This window comes from Poecilia formosa, unplaced genomic scaffold (genome assembly GCF_000485575.1).
Source record: "Poecilia formosa unplaced genomic scaffold, Poecilia_formosa-5.1.2 Scaffold105, whole genome shotgun sequence".
In the NCBI taxonomy this organism is placed as follows: Eukaryota; Metazoa; Chordata; class Actinopteri; order Cyprinodontiformes; family Poeciliidae; genus Poecilia; species Poecilia formosa.
The window spans coordinates 119230-141217 of NW_006800044.1; the positions used below are offsets into that span (position 1 = coordinate 119230).

Below are 21988 nucleotides of genomic sequence, written 5' to 3' on the forward strand. Positions count from 1 at the left end.
ATATTTTTGAAATATTGATATTTCAAGAAAATTTTGCAAAAAACCCCCACAACAAAACTGATGAAAAGATAGATGTGAAACAATACTACTACTTTTAGAGTCATTCTGTTGTGCAAATGAAAAAAAAAAAGATACAATTTCTATCAGCGGATATTATTTATATACCATATGGCACAGCAGTTGACAATGTGTTAGTTAAAAATGTACTTTTAAGAGCGTTTTTATTTCAATTACAAATATTACAACCACATCAAACAACTCAAAACCCACATTTTCACTGAAAAGATAATTTTTAATGAACACAAACTAATATCCTGAATAATCTACCCATGTATTTGAAATGACTGAATTACTGTCCAACACTACAGGAGAAAAAAAAAAGAAAGAAAATTCACTTGTAAATATGATTTTTCTTTTTTTTTTTTTTCAGCTGTGTGGCTCAGTAAGCGCCTACTTGGAGAGGTTCTCTGTTATCAGATCCTTTCAAGTATATTTTCAGAAGACTTTGTTAGGAGAAAACCCTGAACCCTGCAGCACATCACCATTAAAATCATCACCGCCCCGTCTAACCAAAGAGGTATATCCTGATTTCCATTTTATTGGCTAAACTTCCTTATTTAAACCCTTTACTGTCATGAGGACACCGCTGTCCTCATGGACATGTAAATGTTTTGAGTTGAGACAAGTTGAGAGGTTAATCACCTCCATTTGCCTATTTTAAATCACAACACAACGCTTTATGAAACACGGTCCCTATGAGAAGCTTCCCCCCGTAGACAGTTGCCACCGAAGAGCCCATGAGCACATTGCCATCATCTGTATACACCTGGGTCACCACGGGTTCATCTGAGAGAATGTTCTGGATGCGGATGACCTATAAAACAAATAAAATTAAATGTACCAAGCATAATCAGGCGTAATAAATAGTTAACACCACCACCTGCATTATGTCTTAGGAGAAGGTTAATGTTTTTATGTTCTTCTGTTTTGATAGCAACACAAACCTCTGAGCCTGGAGGGTCTTTGGGATCAAACAGGAAAAGCTTCTTTGAATTAATGTGACAGCCCAGCCAAAGGTCGCCGGTTTCAGGATCCACTTCGACGTTGTCACAGAGTGAACCCAAAGGCATAGACTGGTGAGGAAACAAAAATTACTATGCATCCAAAGAAAACTGTGAAAAAAAAGTAACCACTTGAGAAAAAGCATGCGCCATACCCATAGTTGGGCAATACAGAATCTGCTTTTTGACCTTTGCAATTCTAAAACTTTCCATGACTTTTGTCCTTAAAACAAAATATTTGTAATAAAGGCAAAAACATTTTTTTAGAACGCAAGTTGCCTGCATTTTTATTAGACCACTACACAAATGATTAAGTTTACTGAAATTTTCCATCCAGTTGATCAAATATTACTGAATACTTATATTAAAAACAAAATGCCATTATAAAATCTGATGAAAAAGTAATCATAAACTAACTTTGATTTAAAAAGCACAGCAAGTTTGCATGCCTGAGTATTTCTACCTTTATTGGCGTCAGTGTGTTGTCTTTTTTCTTCTCCAATACATTCACACTGTGGTTTAATATGTTTGCCACATATATGTACCTATAAAGAAGAGGAATTTTTACAACCATAAAGCAATACACACACACACACAAAAGCAAACAGCCACCATGCTGGATACCCCAGGCAAGAATCCTCACCTTTGGTCTGGAGACATATTGATGCCATTGGCAAAGTGATAGCCATCAGAGACTACCTTCACTTCCTTAGGACTGTAGAACACGACATTGGTCCAAGGCATAAGCAAAACAATCTCCAATGTTTTCAGGAGATTGTTGTTGAAGTAGTGATCGTTGGTGGCATAAAAACTCTCAACCCCTACTGCAACAATATCATTCACACTGCAAAGGACAAAAATAGTCTCATATAAAAAATAGAATCATTTTTAAGACCGATGACAAATTGTAGTAAATTTCAGATTATCAAAGAGTGTTCACCTGTGCAGTAGTTCGTGCTTTATGGTTTTAATATGCACTAGGGAGGAGCCATCTGCCACATATTTGAAGATCTCAATTTGGCTTCCAAACTGAGGATGATTAACAACGAACAAGTAGACCGTGCCATCTGACAAAGAAACACAAAAAGGAAAGCAACACTTTAGGAACTTCACAAACTAAGCTTTAGGAATGCAAGTGAGAGAAATGATGTAAGAAAACTTTAAATGAAAAAAGTGCCCATCAGGTGTTATGAATTTAATGTTATTTTGATTTTCATACGTAGACTCAAACTATTACATAGAAAAGAACCTTATCAGCAGATTTCATAGCAGCCTGGGAAAAACCATCCCCTCGTACTACGCTGTGCTTCATACGGAGGGTCTGGACTCTCGGCTGTTGAGAGACGATGGTTTCACGAAAGCGATTTTACCCAACCGCTAACGTTTGCCCGTGGCGTATGTTACGCGCCAGTTTGACACCATGGAGCTTACTAGAAATGTCCTGCAATGTAAACAACCATCCTCCACTGTGAAGAGAGAAGAGCTGGTCTGAACGAGGTGGCTGCTAATGTTAATCCAATATTTGGAAACATGGCCAACAAGAACTGAGCGACATTGTTCACTTCTTCAACTGTCATTTGCTAAAACTACAGGCAGACTACAATTCTACAGCAGTAAAGAAAACTTCTTCTGTTTGCTGATTAGCCCAGTATAATTTTTTTAAAAAAAACTAAATTACTGGAAACAACCCAGGTCAAAGGGAGAAAGCCCAGACAGGGCTGGAAGGGAGAACTTTGAGTTGAATTGAACAGAAAGACAGTGGCCAGGCTAATTTAATGTGCTTATTACTCATAATGTTTTACTGTTCTGCTCGTTCTAGAACAAGCGTAGAAAGCTGGTAGCTGATTTTTGTCAGGTGGAGAAGTCACTTGGCTGCTTTCATGAAAAATGAATCTTGTAGCATTTTGAGTAGACTGCCCAATAAAAGCAATTAGTTTATGAATGTTGTTTGTCTCGGCAAGCAAGTGAAAAGTGGAGGAGCCTTCTTTCAGTCAGCACAAAGTGAAGGAGGGGCTGTGTTGGCTTACTAAATCCTTCAAGTAAATAAAAAATTAAAAAAGACTGGTCACAATGGCATTTCTTTTGGCATTTCATTGAAAGGAGCTTAATTCGATTGAATTGTAATTTATTTTAAATACATACCGTACAAGTAAAGCGAATATATGTAAAAACTATTCAATGCGTATTGCAAAGAACTGGTTGGTATGCTGAAGTCCAATGCATTCAGGCACTGTGGTAATTTGGTGTTATGAATATATTGCAGAATAAAATGTTTTAGAAGGTTAAAGGTGGTAAAGTTGTTAAGCCACTAAGAAACTACAACTAAAAGTTGTCAAAAACAGCTGATGTAGGCCTGAAGGAACTTTTTAAAGAACACCTCGCTGTCTGCAGTCTGTTTGCACTAATCAGAGGTGATGGGTTATTACAACTTCACCGAAATTATTGCACATTTCCTAATATTGTGCAGCCCTATACTTTAATACCACAACCTGGCACAGACTCAGCAGCAACAGACAAGAGGAAGCTGAACAGTAGCTGTATGTCCTCAATTCCATAAACCAAAAGAAGCATCTTACCACTTGGATCTGTGTACACGCTGATGCCATGCGGGTTGAATGACTCCAAATCAAAGTTCCTTGGCATACGCAGCTCCACCGGTTTCAGATTAGGATCTTTGAGATCAAGGGTGTAGATTTTTCCAGGCTCACCCGAGGATGGGAATCCAGGAAATTTGAGTCCCTGTAAATATTTAAAAAGAAATAATTTAATCATAAAATAATCAAGCAACAAATTCTGATTATCGACAATAAATCCGACAATAATAAACGTCAACAGATTTAAAATGAAATATAGCCCTATGATTGAGTTTGCTGCACGATTGCTTTATTATACAAGGGCAAAGACTTGGCTGCGTTACAAAATAAATACCCACACCGCTGATAAAGGCAAGGCCATCTCCCACAATGGTTATATCCTCGGAGCCATGTTCTGCAGGAGAAAATAATGAACCGCTACTTTAATATTTTAAAACACTGTTTTGGCTGCATTTTTGGTTGTTTCGTCGCTTGCCTATGTTTTTGAGCGCCACGCAGTTGGGGAGATGTTTGTTGCCCACCTCCCTGAAAATGAGATGCCTTTTGCTGTCGAATTTAAGCAGAAAGTTACATTGAATGTAGCAAACAGTTTGAATAAACACAAACAAAGCAGTGAAACCAGCTGACTTCCACCTTACCTAATATTGAGGACCCTCTCTCCGAGCAGCACCGAAAGTGCTGCTATTGCAATCGAAATGATTGCAAACTTTCCCATTTTCACAGCGCGACTGCAAACTTTTCACACAGTGCTTTATCTTTATGGGCTCAGCCGCATGAGACGAATCATAACGGGAGGGGTCAATGCTGCTTTCAATAATGTAGGACAAATGACAACTGTTTCTTCTTGGTACAGACAGGGTGGTCGTATTGATTGATCGCTGCTCTGTTCGCATATTTTGGGTTGCGTTTAAATAGAGGTTCACCAGAACAAAAAATAATAATAGAAAACATTCATGGTTTTATTCATAGGACACAGGAGGTTGCTTTGTTTTGTGAGAATGTGAAGTCGCTGGCAAAAGTAATATCCAACACTACATAATTCAACGAATGCATCATTTTATGCACGTCTGTATAACAAGCTATTCACGTTTTAGTAACAGCTTTTTTTGTTTGTTTCTCACAGAAACCAGAAAAAAAAAATCCCAAAGCAATAAGACGAAGTCTTTTATTTATTTATTTTTAATTGATTGTTTGAAGTTACAAAATATTGCGTAGCATAGTAAACCGCGAAGCTTTTTTTTTGTAACTTAAAAAGATTAGAAGAAATATTAGTTTTATTTGATTTACTTGATTTACTCAAACAAATAACCGGCAAATTACAGAATACATCGGCACGTTTTCACTGCAGTAAAAAGTCCTTTATGCAGCAAAAGTCTCATCCCATCATGGTTATGTGGTAGGAAGTGACAATAAATATGGATGGACGGACAATGAGCAAAATGTAGGCTCCCCCAGATTAAACTCTGGGTTTTAGACAACTTTGGACTTGATTGCCTTTGCTCTAATTCCATCCAGTGAGTCAAACACAAACATGTTCACATAAATTTGCTTGGCAGTCCCCTTTAAAACTGCCCGGACTGCTATTTATTTGATACTGTACGGGGTTAATTAAAAGATCTGGAAGTAAATGAAGTATTGAATGGGGAAAAAAAACTCCAGAGAAGTGAAAAATGGCAGCGCTATCTGTGGTCTTGTCCTCGTACCATGTGCATGTAGAACATCATGGGTCTCAGTCAAAAACGTGTTCCTGTGTTTTTGAAGTTGTCCAACAGATGCTAAGCCTGTTAATGGAGTTCAACAGCTGACTTTGGTTATAATAGTCACTTCACCTTTTGACCAAAGGCCCACCTGTTCAATGTCAGGTGTTATTAATGAGTGCAACTTCAGCCTTTAATCAACCCTAATATTTGTGACTATGGCTTAATCAAATGAAAAACAAAAAATCAATTAGTCTAAAAATTGGGCTAGTAATAAAAAAAAGATATTTAAAACAGAAATGATGCTATGGCCATAATGACTAACAAAATCCTGGTAAAGAATGTTACTTTGTCAGCTGCCCAGCAGACAGTAACTGAAACCTTCAACAGAAAGGCTGTTTACAAAAAAAATGCAATATCATTGGAAAGTTCAGTGGAAAGAAAAGGTGCGGCAGAATGGGTGCAACTGGGATAATCATAATGAATTGTGCACAAAAAGCCCATTACAGTGTTTGCAGAAGTTACAAGGCATGACCTGAAGCTCGTTCAGGCACTTTAAGGACCACCACACATAGAAGCCTGCAGGACATGGGCGACAACTGGCCCATCCATTATGTTGGGTAACTCTTGAGCCAGCACCAATACCATGTTCTACCTTGGATAATAAAGGAGAAAAGCAACGGGACTGTTGTTCAAGAACTCCAAAGTACTTAAGCAACTTTTCAGATAAGTTACACTTGCTTTAAATTTGAAAATTGATGTCTCAGGAACAGTGCTGAGAGTCCATTAATTGCCGGTGATGGTTAAAATACTGCCTCGCCCCTGCCGACAAGCTTCATTGATTTTATTTTCTAAGCACCAGCTCATGCTGTCAAAAGTACCAAAAACCTGTTTTAATAACCATGCTATTGCTGTGCTTTATAAGCCAGCACGCAATCTCTGTGGTATTGTGAGAAACATGACACCAGACCTAAAAAAAAAAACAAACAAACAAAAAAAAAAAAAACTAAACCAACCTGGGTTTCAACTCCACAGAACCAACGGCTGACTCCATGCTTGCCAATGCACATTGAAGTGCATAATCTATACAGAACAAAGACATGCCTGTCAGCAGGCCGTTATTCTGTATTTGACTCATTTTTACTGGTCTAACAAAACTCAAGTTCTCTGATCAAATTTGGAGTTTTACATAAAAAACATTTGTAATACACCTTTGTGCAATGAATCCACGAGTTTCACGTTTGAACTTAACCGACACTAGGCAATACTGTAAGATTCTACTGAGGTGAATCTGCAAAATATGGAAAACAAGGTTCATTTTAAACTAAAATCGTCTTCCTGCCCTACACCACATCTACTCATAGTTGACACAAACCATTTGTGGGATGGTACAGTCAATAACGTAGTGCCTGTAAAGCCCTGTTTAAATTGTTTATTTTTGAAGTTGTTTTTCCGTAGGTGATGACTCCTCCCAGCATAAAACAAAAAAAAAAAGTTACAAAATTGTCTATGTAATCAAAATCATGTGTAAGAGACTTCATAAAAAACAAACATGGACACTTACATACACATACAGAAGTGAAAGTAACATAAAGTTGGCAAACTATTGACCCTGTGAAACTCAGCATTGGGTGCATGCAACCTGACAGTAACTGTAGAATATCTACAAAAAAGTCCAATTAAAGAATGATAAGCATCTAACAACTTCAAAACACTAACAACTCCTGCACATTACATCGTGTGCAACCGGCGAGCGCTGATAGGTGGGACACACCAGATCTCCCCGACTCCCCGTTTTGTGTGAAGTCACGTAAAGGTTTCACAGTGTAATACAGCAGGATCCCCATCAAACAGTTTCAAGCAAGACTGTATATTTGGAACATACAAAATAAATTTTATTATCCATTCTCTTTATGTCTACATCTTATTAGAATTTCTAGACAATGGCATTGTCAAGTAACACACCCAAATTAATGTCTAACAAACCCGACAGGTGCAACAATGCGGTTCTGTCAAGTCCAGGTGTCAAAATAGAACTGAACATGAAAAGTAATTTAAATCTTCTTTGTTATTGTCAACATAAAAAGAGGGGGGGTTGGGGGTTGAGGAGGGGGGGATTTCCATGGCCCTGGCTCGCAGAGAGAGCTAGGCAGGGCATGGCCATGAGCACACGTTTAACACAGGTGAGGAAGTGGTTTCAGGGCTGGGCCCCGGTGGCTGCAGGGACTTGTGTGGCCAGAGTGTTTGGGGCAGAGATGACGGGCGATCCAGCAATGTTAGCCAGCGGCTGTGAGGAGGACATGGAGGTGATGCCTGAAAGGAAAAAAACAGGGTTATTACTCATTTGCGAAGGCTAGTCTCATTCACAGCATTTAAAAAAACAACAACAACAAAAAAAACAATAATAAATTAGTGACTCAAAGTGTTCTGCAGCCTTTCAAGGAAATGCCTGTGCCAAGACTTTGACACCAAAACAATTTGGAAAAGAAAAAAAGTGTGGTGCAGCAACTGGTCCAAGGTGACTCACCAGCCATCATACTCGAGGAGCTGACTGGAGTGGAGCTGGCAGCCATGCCCCCAGGAGTGGCCCCCCTTCCCTGATCTTTGACGATGGGATCTGAGAATGTAATACAGCAGATGGATTAGAAAACATCTTGCCAGCATTCCCACATGTCCGTGTAAAAAACCCGTCGTATTCCTGACCATTTCATCCATATTTATGTATAATAGAGACGGATAGAAAAGAAGGACGCAAGGAAGAAAGTATAGGCAAGGTGGAAAGCATGACGTAAGGTCATAGGGAAGGAAAGAAGAGCTCAAGAAAGAACAGAAGGAGAGGAAGGACACATGGTCGCATGGGGAAGAAAACGTAAAAGGAGATGCAAACAGAGAGGGGTGGAGGCACTACAGTGAAGAAAGGAAGGCATGTGAAAAGGGAAAGATGTACAGAGGTAAAGGTGGTAAATGTCATGTCAGCTTTAAAAGGAAATTAAAAACAAGGAAGGGCAGAACAAAATTAAGAACAGAAGAAATACTATGAGAGACTAGAAATAAAGGAAGGAAGAACAAAGAATTAGAAGGACAAAAAGAAGGAAGCAAATGGGAGGGGTATTAAAGGCTGCACGTAAACTCCACAATGTTAACAAAAAAAGAATTAAAAAAAAGGAACAAGGGCAGAAGCAATCGTACAGAAGTAGGGATGATCCATGGCCTCTCTGGCTGTGAGGCGAGCTTGATGGTCGTAGCGCAGCAGTTTGTCCAAGAAGTCTAGAGCCTCTGTGCTGACTAGGTGTTGGTTCTCACTGTGCACAAACCTCTCCCATCTTTTGCGGGAATGTCTGCAAATAAACGAGAAGAAAGGGAGACAAATTAGCTGGTCAAGTTGAGGCCAAACAATCCGTCAAACCGTTAAAAAGCAAAACAGTTGACTCGATGACGCACCTTCCCAGAATGTCATTGAACCGTGGATCCAATTCAATGTTGTACTTGTCGATGTAGTCATACAAGTCCTCTGTGCCAAGTACTTTTGCAATCCGCACAAGCTGTAAGTTCAGACATTTATCAATTAAAAAAGTTGAGCTTAAGTATTCCACACTCAACACAATCATTAAAAAAATTAAATATTAAGAGTGTGTTTGGAAAAAAAAAATATATATATAATAAAACTTGAAAAAGGCTTCCATAAGACTAAATGCATTAACATTTTTAAATTACTTTTACTACAAAACCTGAAAAAAAACCAAACTGCTTGTTTACAAGTTGGAAATGGAGTCAAATAATTACAATTTTACTAGAGCAGAACCCAGAAATTGACTGGAACTGGTTTATTTTCAAACAAACTGGGTCAACATGAGCTTTGAAAACTCAAAAGTCCTATTGGCTCGGTAATTATCGTGCACCCCTAAACAACAGTCTTTGTGTTAAATCAAAGTGAGAGCGCAGTTGCAGCAACTAATGCTAATTAACAGCCAATCAGATCATTTCAAATGTTAGCTCTGCCATCATTGCCCGTTTTAAAATGGCACAACTGTTTTACAGCAACCATGTCCTCACTGATATCACCTCTGCTCACGACATGAATCATAATCATTCATTGCAGGAACTGTTTTGAGCCGTCGTAATTACAACTTTTAAGCAGGAATCTGAATAGGAAGAACCTTGGTAGGGTTTACAACAGATTGAAAATGTGCCACAAAACTGATTGGTGCATCTCTGTGTTAATAAAAAAAATAAAAATAAAAAAATAAGGTGGGGACAAATATGCAGATATGGTAAGATTACTGGATTTTTTTTCTGTTTAACTTGTAGATTAATTAAACAGTTATTACTGAGGAAGGCATTAACCTGTCACTTATGAGAAATCTTATCTTAGATTTAACAAAAGGTCTCACAGGGATGTGAGGCCAGGTGTGGCTCTGCAAGACTAAAAGATGTTGTGCAATACGAGGGGGGAGAAAAAAAGCACAAAAAAAACAACTAAACTTGTTTGGCTACCAGGATAAGAACTAAATTAAGTACCGGCCAGTATGAGATTCTTATGGTATGATAAGTAGGAGTAAAAATACCACTGCTTCATCCTATCACTGTATTTATACTAACATTTAAAACTGAAGAAAAAAGAAGAGAAAAACACATGAAACAACTTTAGACAAAGTCAAATAAGCTACTCTTCCTCCACCTGGTAATATAAGAATGTCATATATCACTTTTAGTTGTCATTTTGGCACATGCACATAAGAAAAAGGATCGATTAAACACTTCCTCAATCTCGTACAACAGCTGGTGTTAACCAGTTAAACGGTAAGACGTTCAGTAACCAGCCCAAAGAGAAATCTGTGGGTCTTAAAATTCAGGAAAAAAAAAAAAAAAAAAAAAGTTTAACATCCTTCTTCCAGCTAGCAGACCAGCAGTGGTCAGCAAAAAATGAGGGACGGGCAGCGTGGCTCCATACAGGAGGAGGAAAACTCGAAGAAAGCACTTTTTCTGGAATCTCACTGAACAGACTGACAACCACAGAATTGTGAGCTGATTTTTATTTTTTTTAACTGACTTTCGCACCGCTTTCTAGCCTGTGCTCAGACGATAAAATAACTCGCTGCGAGACATTACCTGGTCATAATTGTCATGACCGTGAAAGAACGGCTCCTTCCTGAAGATCATGCTGGCAAGCATGCAACCCAGGCTCCACATGTCCAAGCTGTAGTCATACATCTAGAAATAAGCAAGAAGAAGCAAAAATCTTTAACTCAGAAAAATGGATCTCTCCTGTCGTGACACAAGTTCTTGGTCGCCTTTAAACTCACCTGGTAATCTACCAGCAGTTCAGGACCTTTGAAGTACCTGGACGCCACTCTCACGTTGTACTCTTGGTTTGGGTGGTAAAACTCTGCCAGGCCCCAATCGATTAGACGGAGCTACGACAAGTTTAGTACAGTTTAATTATTACAATGAATCAGCGTCGCAGATGGTGAGAAAGACGTGTATATAAAGCAACCCAAGTTACCTTTCTGTGTTCATGATCGATCATTACATTATGGGGTTTGACATCCCTATGCATAATACCCATAGAGTGGCAGTAATCCAGAGCCTTCAATAAAAAAAAAATAAATAAATAAAAAAAAAAAACATTAGCAATTTTTATATTTAAGTAAAGCCGAAATACTGCAACACTGCTAAATTTAAGGCTACTTCTTACCTTTAAGATTTCATACATGTAGAACCGTATGTCAAAGTCTGACAGAGTCTGATACAATTGCTGAAAAAAATTAAATAAAATAAAAAAAATAAAATTAAGTGACTGTAAAAGTAAAAGAAGAAAAGAAAAAGAAGACAGAAAAAATGGTTTTACCTTGAAATCTGTGTTGTTCACATGTTCAAAGACCAGAGCTGGGGTTCGTGACTAAACGGGAAAAAAAAAAAACAAGGAGTCAATGTTTATTTAGAAAAAATAAAAAAAAAATGTATATCCTACCTAAACATTTTACATGACAACATGGAGCCCAAACGTACCACGGGATCCTTGACAATATCTAAGAGTGAGATGATATTTGGGCCACCCCTCAGGTTCTCCAGGATCTTTATTTCTCTCTTGATTTTCTTTTTCTTGACAGGCTGGAAAACAGAAAGAGAGTCCAGTGAATCCCCTGGAATGTCCGATCACAAACCAGTAAAAAGCTATGTGTGCCAGATGATCATCAGCGCACCTTCAGTATTTTAACCACCACCTTTTCGTTGTTTGTGATGTTTATGGCTTCAAATACTTCACTGTATTTGCCTCTTCCTAGTTTTCTGACGAGCTGATAGTCGTCTTGATTTCTGGGGGGGGGGAAGAAAAAAGTTTGAGCATATATTCAGAAAAGTTGTGAGCACAAAGCTTCAGTGTAAGTAAAGTCAGACTGATGTCTTGCTGTTAATTTTTATATTACCCATCAGAGTTGACGTGAAGCTGTCTTTTATGAGACTTACAAAATCAATATTGCAACACAAACCCATTTTCATCTTCCTAAGTTATTGTAAATACTTCACACAGCAGCTCCGCAACTAAACAGACAGCCTCTCTCCTACCTGCCGTAGCTCTCTTGAACAATCATGGTTGAGCTTTAAAACTGTGAACTGCTACTTGAAGTTTTAACTTATGCTAACAAGCCGAGTATGAACAGAAAGGAGAATCTGAAACCCTAATCAGGCGACAAGGCGAGAGTGTTTTTCTGAGGTATTTTTCCAATAAGACAGGCAGACAGGAAGAGCAGATGAATTCCTGAGAGCTCTGATAACACCGCAACCAACGCTCCGTCTGAGAGCAAGTTAAAAATCTCAGCAATGCTTCTGCATCTGCAACAGTGAGGAAGTAAACAACCTAACCTGTGCGTTTAAATATTAGCAACTTACAAGTAAACTTATTACTGACTTCACCAAGAAAGAGAGTCTGCTTGGCACAGCTCTCTGTTCTACTGCGGGTATTAATTAACGCAGGAAAATGTTCACCAGAAAACTGTTCTGTGGGTTAAGTCGCATAATGCCCAACACGCTGTCCTCCATTACTACTGTTTAGTAGTAAAGGAATTAGCAGCTAACAATAGAACCAGAAAATGTTAATAAACAGAGGACACATAATAGTTAGAACCAATGGCAACCAAACCTACCTATTGTAGTTGTCCACTAATGAAGTTATGATGTAAAATTACTATTAAAAAAAGTTGCATTGGCCTCGGCCAGATCCATGTGCACACTTCAAGAAATAATCTATTTTAGACCAACACCCTTGTCCTTCTGTGTCAGCAGCAAAATTAAAGCATGCATATGTGCGTGCATTGAAAATAATAAATAAAAAAAATCCAAGGTTAATAATTTTAAAAAATAATATATAATGGACTTTATGGTGTCTTACTGTAGGATCACTTTTAAGCTACATACGGTTTTTCTATATGCGAGATAAAGTCCCTCCTACTTTTTGGCTATGTCCTAATTAAGACAATAACATTTTGGTTATGTTGTAATTGTTTATATTTTTTTCTCATTATTAGAACAAACACTTTGCCTTAAAAAAAAAAAAAAGAATAAAACTTGTTANCAAACCATTTGTGGGATGGTACAGTCAATAACGTAGTGCCTGTAAAGCCCTGTTTAAATTGTTTATTTTTGAAGTTGTTTTTCCGTAGGTGATGACTCCTCCCAGCATAAAACAAAAAAAAAAAGTTACAAAATTGTCTATGTAATCAAAATCATGTGTAAGAGACTTCATAAAAAACAAACATGGACACTTACATACACATACAGAAGTGAAAGTAACATAAAGTTGGCAAACTATTGACCCTGTGAAACTCAGCATTGGGTGCATGCAACCTGACAGTAACTGTAGAATATCTACAAAAAAGTCCAATTAAAGAATGATAAGCATCTAACAACTTCAAAACACTAACAACTCCTGCACATTACATCGTGTGCAACCGGCGAGCGCTGATAGGTGGGACACACCAGATCTCCCCGACTCCCCGTTTTGTGTGAAGTCACGTAAAGGTTTCACAGTGTAATACAGCAGGATCCCCATCAAACAGTTTCAAGCAAGACTGTATATTTGGAACATACAAAATAAATTTTATTATCCATTCTCTTTATGTCTACATCTTATTAGAATTTCTAGACAATGGCATTGTCAAGTAACACACCCAAATTAATGTCTAACAAACCCGACAGGTGCAACAATGCGGTTCTGTCAAGTCCAGGTGTCAAAATAGAACTGAACATGAAAAGTAATTTAAATCTTCTTTGTTATTGTCAACATAAAAAGAGGGGGGGTTGGGGGTTGAGGAGGGGGGGATTTCCATGGCCCTGGCTCGCAGAGAGAGCTAGGCAGGGCATGGCCATGAGCACACGTTTAACACAGGTGAGGAAGTGGTTTCAGGGCTGGGCCCCGGTGGCTGCAGGGACTTGTGTGGCCAGAGTGTTTGGGGCAGAGATGACGGGCGATCCAGCAATGTTAGCCAGCGGCTGTGAGGAGGACATGGAGGTGATGCCTGAAAGGAAAAAAACAGGGTTATTACTCATTTGCGAAGGCTAGTCTCATTCACAGCATTTAAAAAAACAACAACAACAAAAAAAACAATAATAAATTAGTGACTCAAAGTGTTCTGCAGCCTTTCAAGGAAATGCCTGTGCCAAGACTTTGACACCAAAACAATTTGGAAAAGAAAAAAAGTGTGGTGCAGCAACTGGTCCAAGGTGACTCACCAGCCATCATACTCGAGGAGCTGACTGGAGTGGAGCTGGCAGCCATGCCCCCAGGAGTGGCCCCCCTTCCCTGATCTTTGACGATGGGATCTGAGAATATAATACAGCAGATGGATTAGAAAACATCTTGCCAGCATTCCCACATGTCCGTGTAAAAATCCCGTCGTATTCCTGACCATTTCATCCATATTTATGTATAATAGAGACGGATAGAAAAGAAGGACGCAAGGAAGAAAGTATAGGCAAGGTGGAAAGCATGACATAAGGTCATAGGGAAGGAAAGAAGAGCTCAAGAAAGAACAGAAGGAGAGGAAGGACACATGGTCCCATGGGGAAGAAAACGTAAAAGGAGATGCAAACAGAGAGGGGTGGAGGCACTCCAATGAAGAAAGGAAAGCATGTGAAAAGGGAAAGATGTACAGAGGTAAAGGTGGTAAATGTCATGTCAGCTTTAAAAGGAAATTAAAAACAAGGAAGGGCAGAACAAAATTAAGAACAGAAGAAATACTATGAGAGACTAGAAATAAAGGAAGGAAGAACAAAGAATTAGAAGGACAAAAAGAAGGAAGCAAATGGGAGGGGTATTAAAGGCTGCACGTAAACTCCACAATGTTAACAAAAAAAGAATTAAAAAAAAGGAACAAGGGCAGAAGCAATCGTACAGAAGTAGGGATGATCCATGGCCTCTCTGGCTGTGAGGCGAGCTTGATGGTCGTAGCGCAGCAGTTTGTCCAAGAAGTCTAGAGCCTCTGTGCTGACTAGGTGTTGGTTCTCACTGTGCACAAACCTCTCCCATCTTTTGCGGGAATGTCTGCAAATAAACGAGAAGAAAGGGAGACAAATTAGCTGGTCAAGTTGAGGCCAAACAATCCGTCAAACCGTTAAAAAGCAAAACAGTTGACTCGATGACGCACCTTCCCAGAATGTCATTGAACCGTGGATCCAATTCAATGTTGTACTTGTCGATGTAGTCATACAAGTCCTCTGTGCCAAGTACTTTTGCAATCCGCACAAGCTGTAAGTTCAGACATTTATCAATTAAAAAAGTTGAGCTTAAGTATTCCACACTCAACACAATCATTAAAAAAATTAAATATTAAGAGTGTGTTTGGAAAAAAAAAATATATATATAATAAAACTTGAAAAAGGCTTCCATAAGACTAAATGCATTAACATTTTTAAATTACTTTTACTACAAAACCTGAAAAAAAACCAAACTGCTTGTTTACAAGTTGGAAATGGAGTCAAATAATTACAATTTTACTAGAGCAGAACCCAGAAATTGACTGGAACTGGTTTATTTTCAAACAAACTGGGTCAACATGAGCTTTGAAAACTCAAAAGTCCTATTGGCTCGGTAATTATCGTGCACCCCTAAACAACAGTCTTTGTGTTAAATCAAAGTGAGAGCGCAGTTGCAGCAACTAATGCTAATTAACAGCCAATCAGATCATTTCAAATGTTAGCTCTGCCATCATTGCCCGTTTTAAAATGGCACAACTGTTTTACAGCAACCATGTCCTCACTGATATCACCTCTGCTCACGACATGAATCATAATCATTCATTGCAGGAACTGTTTTGAGCCGTCGTAATTACAACTTTTAAGCAGGAATCTGAATAGGAAGAACCTTGGTAGGGTTTACAACAGATTGAAAATGTGCCACAAAACTGATTGGTGCATCTCTGTGTTAATAAAAAAAATAAAAATAAAAAAATAAGGTGGGGACAAATATGCAGATATGGTAAGATTACTGGATTTTTTTTCTGTTTAACTTGTAGATTAATTAAACAGTTATTACTGAGGAAGGCATTAACCTGTCACTTATGAGAAATCTTATCTTAGATTTAACAAAAGGTCTCACAGGGATGTGAGGCCAGGTGTGGCTCTGCAAGACTAAAAGATGTTGTGCAATACGAGGGGGGAGAAAAAAAGCACAAAAAAAACAACTAAACTTGTTTGGCTACCAGGATAAGAACTAAATTAAGTACCGGCCAGTATGAGATTCTTATGGTATGATAAGTAGGAGTAAAAATACCACTGCTTCATCCTATCACTGTATTTATACTAACATTTAAAACTGAAGAAAAAAGAAGAGAAAAACACATGAAACAACTTTAGACAAAGTCAAATAAGCTACTCTTCCTCCACCTGGTAATATAAGAATGTCATATATCACTTTTAGTTGTCATTTTGGCACATGCACATAAGAAAAAGGATCGATTAAACACTTCCTCAATCTCGTACAACAGCTGGTGTTAACCAGTTAAACGGTAAGACGTTCAGTAACCAGCCCAAAGAGAAATCTGTGGGTCTTAAAATTCAGGAAAAAAAAAAAAAAAAAAAAAGTTTAACATCCTTCTTCCAGCTAGCAGACCAGCAGTGGTCAGCAAAAAATGAGGGACGGGCAGCGTGGCTCCATACAGGAGGAGGAAAACTCGAAGAAAGCACTTTTTCTGGAATCTCACTGAACAGACTGACAACCACAGAATTGTGAGCTGATTTTTATTTTTTTTAACTGACTTTCGCACCGCTTTCTAGCCTGTGCTCAGACGATAAAATAACTCGCTGCGAGACATTACCTGGTCATAATTGTCATGACCGTGAAAGAACGGCTCCTTCCTGAAGATCATGCTGGCAAGCATGCAACCCAGGCTCCACATGTCCAAGCTGTAGTCATACATCTAGAAATAAGCAAGAAGAAGCAAAAATCTTTAACTCAGAAAAATGGATCTCTCCTGTCGTGACACAAGTTCTTGGTCGCCTTTAAACTCACCTGGTAATCTACCAGCAGTTCAGGACCTTTGAAGTACCTGGACGCCACTCTCACGTTGTACTCTTGGTTTGGGTGGTAAAACTCTGCCAGGCCCCAATCGATTAGACGGAGCTACGACAAGTTTAGTACAGTTTAATTATTACAATGAATCAGCGTCGCAGATGGTGAGAAAGACGTGTATATAAAGCAACCCAAGTTACCTTTCTGTGTTCATGATCGATCATTACATTATGGGGTTTGACATCCCTATGCATAATACCCATAGAGTGGCAGTAATCCAGAGCCTTCAATAAAAAAAAAATAAATAAATAAAAAAAAAAAACATTAGCAATTTTTATATTTAAGTAAAGCCGAAATACTGCAACACTGCTAAATTTAAGGCTACTTCTTACCTTTAAGATTTCATACATGTAGAACCGTATGTCAAAGTCTGACAGAGTCTGATACAATTGCTGAAAAAAATTAAATAAAATAAAAAAAATAAAATTAAGTGACTGTAAAAGTAAAAGAAGAAAAGAAAAAGAAGACAGAAAAAATGGTTTTACCTTGAAATCTGTGTTGTTCACATGTTCAAAGACCAGAGCTGGGGTTCGTGACTAAACGGGAAAAAAAAAAAACAAGGAGTCAATGTTTATTTAGAAAAAATAAAAAAAAAATGTATATCCTACCTAAACATTTTACATGACAACATGGAGCCCAAACGTACCACGGGATCCTTGACAATATCTAAGAGTGAGATGATATTTGGGCCACCCCTCAGGTTCTCCAGGATCTTTATTTCTCTCTTGATTTTCTTTTTCTTGACAGGCTGGAAAACAGAAAGAGAGTCCAGTGAATCCCCTGGAATGTCCGATCACAAACCAGTAAAGCTATGTGTGCCAGATGATCATCAGCGCACCTTCAGTATTTTAACCACCACCTTTTCGTTGTTTGTGATGTTTATGGCTTCAAATACTTCACTGTATTTGCCTCTTCCTAGTTTTCTGACGAGCTGATAGTCGTCTTGATTTCTGGGGGGGGGGAAGAAAAAAGTTTGAGCATATATTCAGAAAAGTTGTGAGCACAAAGCTTCAGTATAAGTAAAGTCAGACTGATGTCTTGCTGTTAATTTTTATATTACCCATCAGAGTTGACGTGAAGATGTCTTTTATGAGAGTTACAAAATCAATATTGCAACACAAACCCATTTTCATCTTCCTAAGTTATTGTAAATACTTCACACAGCAGCTCCGCAACTAAACAGACAGCCTCTCTCCTACCTGCCGTAGCTCTCTTGAACAATCATGGTTGAGCTTTAAAACTGTGAACTGCTACTTGAAGTTTTAACTTATGCTAACAAGCCGAGTATGTACAGAAAGGAGAATCTGAAACCCTAATCAGGCGACAAGGCGAGAGTGTTTTTCTGAGGTATTTTTCCAATAAGACAGGCAGACAGGAAGAGCAGATGAATTCCTGAGAGCTCTGATAACACCGCAACCAACGCTCCGTCTGAGAGCAAGTTAAAAATCTCAGCAATGCTTCTGCATCTGCAACAGTGAGGAAGTAAACAACCTAAACGGTGCGTTTAAATATTAGCAACTTACAAGTAAACTTATTACTGACTTCACCAAGAAAGAGAGTCTGCTTGGCACAGCTCTCTGTTCTACTGCGGGTATTAATTAACGCAGGAAAATGTTCACCAGAAAACTGTTCTGTGGGTTAAGTCGCATAATGCCCGACACGCTGTCCTCCATTACTACTGTTTAGTAGTAAAGGAATTAGCAGCTAACAATAGAACCAGAAAATGTTAATAAACAGAGGACACATAATAGTTAGAACCAATGGCAACCAAACCTACCTATTGTAGTTGTCCACTAATGAAGTTATGATGTAAAATTACTATTAAAAAAAGTTGCATTGGCCTCGGCCAGATCCATGTGCACACTTCAAGAAATAATCTATTTTAGACCAACACCCTTGTCCTTCTGTGTCAGCAGCAAAATTAAAGCATGCATATGTGCGTGCATTGAAAATAATAAATAAAAAAAATCCAAGGTTAATAATTTTAAAAAATAATATATAATGGACTTTATGGTGTCTTACTGTAGGATCACTTTTAAGCTACATACGGTTTTTCTATATGCGAGATAAAGTCCCTCCTACTTTTTGGCTATGTCCTAATTAAGACAATAACATTTTGGTTATGTTGTAATTGTTTATATTTTTTTCTCATTATTAGAACAAACACTTTGCCTTAAAAAAAAAAAAAAAGAAGAAAACTTGTTACTGAGAAATGGTACAGAACGTGAAGCTTTAGTATCGTCAATCCCTACTCTTAATATTGTCGAGAAGAATCAATATTGCCTGATGTAAACACTTTGTTTTCCTGCTTCTTGCAGCACCGCTCAGATCAGTCAGTAAGGCTGTAAAACACTCACACAGCTCGCTTTTTAAAACCGTTTTTCGGACCTCGTTTGCAGACGTACTGAAATAAATTATGCAATTTCTGCATTTTAGTTGTCCCCCTGCATTGCAACGACACACATTAAATGCAGATTAAAAAGGACAGAGTCAAACAAGTTCTGAAATTCATATTGACTTTGATGTGGCTTCAATTTGGCTGATCGTAAACCAAACTGGTCATTTTACAGGACAAATTTACATTTAAAATTGGCTCTAATACCAGACCTGATACTTGTCTGGTGAAAAAAACCTTATCCAAGTGTTGTTCACTAGCCCTACATATTTTCATGTCTGGTCTATGAAGATTGACCCAAAATATTTTAATACATATAACAGAAAAAGGAAAAAAAACAAACAAACTGTAATTTAATTTATGTGAATCCTGAATTTGTCGTTAAATTCTAAATTTACTTCATGTAAAGACTCATTCAGACCTTTCACGATTCAATTAGGAGATACATAAGTTGCAAATTAAATTAATCTTAAATTGATTTTTCCCCACACACACCTTGATATGGGAGAAATAAAAAAAAAAAAAATCCTGTAGTAAAATTCTCTTGTGCGAGATACAAGTGTTGTCTTCCGTTACAAACACCTAACTAAATAATTATTGAAAATAAACAAATTAATTTAATGCTGTATTTTAGATGGTCTAGCGATTTCTTTTTTTTTCCAAGAAGAAAAACATAGGGGCACCCCAAGCAGTAATTACTAAACTTTTAAAATTTTAAAACAACATTTCTAATCCTAGAGGATGAGAAAAAAATTAACATGAAATGGGAAAAAAAAGGAAATACATCGCAGGTTCTGGCCGTTATGGGAAAAGAAAAGTCCTATAGATCCACTGACATTTTCATCTGTGTATCAAGAAAAACTTCATTTGCAATATGCATTCCTACAGCTTTATCACCCAGCTCTAATACCTTGTCTATATTTCATGACTGTATAGGCAGAGATTATTTGACAGATCTTTTTATACCTTTTTTTTTTTTTTTGGGTGATCAGTTATTTAAATAGTTATTTTTGCAATACTGATAAAGCACAAATAAAAAGCCTGAACGGCTTTCACTTTTCCTTACCCCCACTCAACAACATGGGACTCATAGTCCCAGTACTCCCGAGGTCTCTGTGTGTTTACATCGGGGTAAACTCGAGAGCGGCTTGGAACAGGGCCAGACATATTCTGTACGGGATCTTTTCTAAATGTCCTGTAAAAAGACAGACACAAGCAAAATACAACAAATTAAACAAATCAAGAACAACAAGGGCATGGATTAATAATGCTGGCATAACATATTCAATTTACTGGCAACTAATTATAATACTTAAATCAATAAACACCCATGTAAAATATAAATATATAAACATATACAGAACAATACCTGGGAGGTTTCCTCCAGGATTAATTGTTGACAGACAAAGTGAATAAGACTTGCTGAGATGCCTTTGTTGTAAGAAAGCTAAACAGACAAGGAAAAATAAAGATCTACTGTCAGAGTTGCTTGCTATACTGTGCAATCATTAAGCTTTTTAACTTGAACTGTGGTCTGTATCTTGAGATAAGGTTTGAATTGATAAAGACCGACTTTTTCCCCCTCTTTATACAACGGACGTCTACAATAACCTTCAAAAAAACAAACTGTTTAAAACAAAATGAGCACAAGAAATAATAATTCTCATGAGCTAAGCAATTGGTGCATGGTGTGTTTGCATATGATGGCGTATGAAATGGAGAAACCTGGATGTTAAATGGGGCATCCAACCAGTCTAATCGGGAGGCACAGGACTCAGTATAGTCATCACTGGGGGCTACAACGACTACCTCCTGTTGGAAAACGGGGGTAGAAAGTAGGTTGATTAAAATCAATAAAGTCAATTAGGCAAACATGAGCAAAGTATGTGAACAAGCGCACACCAACGAATGAAGCTGAAGCTAATGGGGTTTGTATCCAAACAATAAGTGTCACAAAAAATTAAATACGTCAATTAATCAGTTTAGAAACTTGCGGCAAAGCAAATAATTGGCTTGATAATTTGATTTAAAAGATGAAAGCAGTCAAACCCCAATGCGGCCTACGGCCTGGTTGGGTGCTAACAGCTAGAAGCTAGCAGTAGAACCGGGAAGCTGACAGGGATGCTAACTAGTTAGCGTTAGCTCGTCAACAGCAGAGTGAAAAGCCGGTAGGAAAGTCACAGCCAGTTCTCGACCACATTACAGTGTAATATCGTGATGGAATCAACATTCAGCTTTCAAGTAGCCAACTAAACGCCTGCTAGGTCATTATTTATGCCGGGCTTTACAGCGAGCTTCGAAAATGGGCACATTTTCCTAACCTAAAAAGTGCTAAGCTAGCAGGCTAAGGGAGTGAATAGACTGCTTTCTAGCGAGGTAACTGGCTGACAACGCCTTGACAAAACAGCCCATGAACACCGTAATCGAGATACACAACGACCACCACGGATAAGATACCCTTTCCCGGCTTTTCAACCCGTCTAATAAGATCAACGCGGGTCATAAAACAACAAGGATTTGTGATTAAATAACATGATTACCTCTCAGCGTTGTTGGGACGTCAATATGGCGATGCTCGAGATCAAGAGCTTAATGCGAAAGGTATTTCCAGCAGAGGGCGCTCATTCTTTTCTGTTTTCCACGGAGAGATTTTTCGCTTCTTCTGCCACCAACAGGTC

The 21988-nt window shown here is 38.2% G+C and overlaps 3 protein-coding genes across 3 annotated transcripts; all 3 read right to left on the reverse strand.

The window, feature by feature from the left end:
* Positions 1-7: 7 nt before the first annotated feature.
* LOC103143083 (serum paraoxonase/arylesterase 2-like) lies at positions 8-4433 on the reverse strand. Its single transcript, XM_007559484.2, has 9 exons — positions 4294-4433; positions 4131-4201; positions 3994-4049; positions 3638-3800; positions 2002-2128; positions 1705-1905; positions 1525-1606; positions 1005-1133; positions 8-874 (listed from the first exon to the last, which is right to left on the reverse strand). The coding sequence occupies exons 1-9, from the start codon at positions 4368-4370 to the stop codon at positions 713-715; spliced, it is 1068 nt and encodes a 355-aa protein (XP_007559546.1). The 5' UTR covers positions 4371-4433; the 3' UTR covers positions 8-712.
* Positions 4434-6769: 2336 nt separating this feature from the next.
* Positions 6770-11942, reverse strand: LOC103143085 (casein kinase II subunit alpha-like). Its single transcript, XM_007559486.2, has 12 exons — positions 11917-11942; positions 11556-11700; positions 11362-11463; positions 11201-11251; positions 11048-11107; positions 10856-10939; positions 10656-10766; positions 10462-10563; positions 8794-8894; positions 8542-8690; positions 7880-7969; positions 6770-7665 (listed from the first exon to the last, which is right to left on the reverse strand). The coding sequence occupies exons 1-12, from the start codon at positions 11940-11942 to the stop codon at positions 7550-7552; spliced, it is 1137 nt and encodes a 378-aa protein (XP_007559548.2). The 3' UTR covers positions 6770-7549.
* Positions 11943-12969: 1027 nt separating this feature from the next.
* On the reverse strand, positions 12970-21937 carry LOC103143086 (casein kinase II subunit alpha). The gene is made up of 15 exons (XM_007559487.2): positions 21851-21937; positions 21036-21122; positions 20680-20757; positions 20377-20505; positions 17754-17865; positions 17562-17663; positions 17401-17451; positions 17248-17307; positions 17056-17139; positions 16856-16966; positions 16662-16763; positions 14994-15094; positions 14742-14890; positions 14080-14169; positions 12970-13865 (listed from the first exon to the last, which is right to left on the reverse strand). The coding sequence occupies exons 4-15, from the start codon at positions 20475-20477 to the stop codon at positions 13750-13752; spliced, it is 1179 nt and encodes a 392-aa protein (XP_007559549.1). The 5' UTR covers positions 20478-20505; positions 20680-20757; positions 21036-21122; positions 21851-21937; the 3' UTR covers positions 12970-13749.
* Positions 21938-21988: the final 51 nt, after the last annotated feature.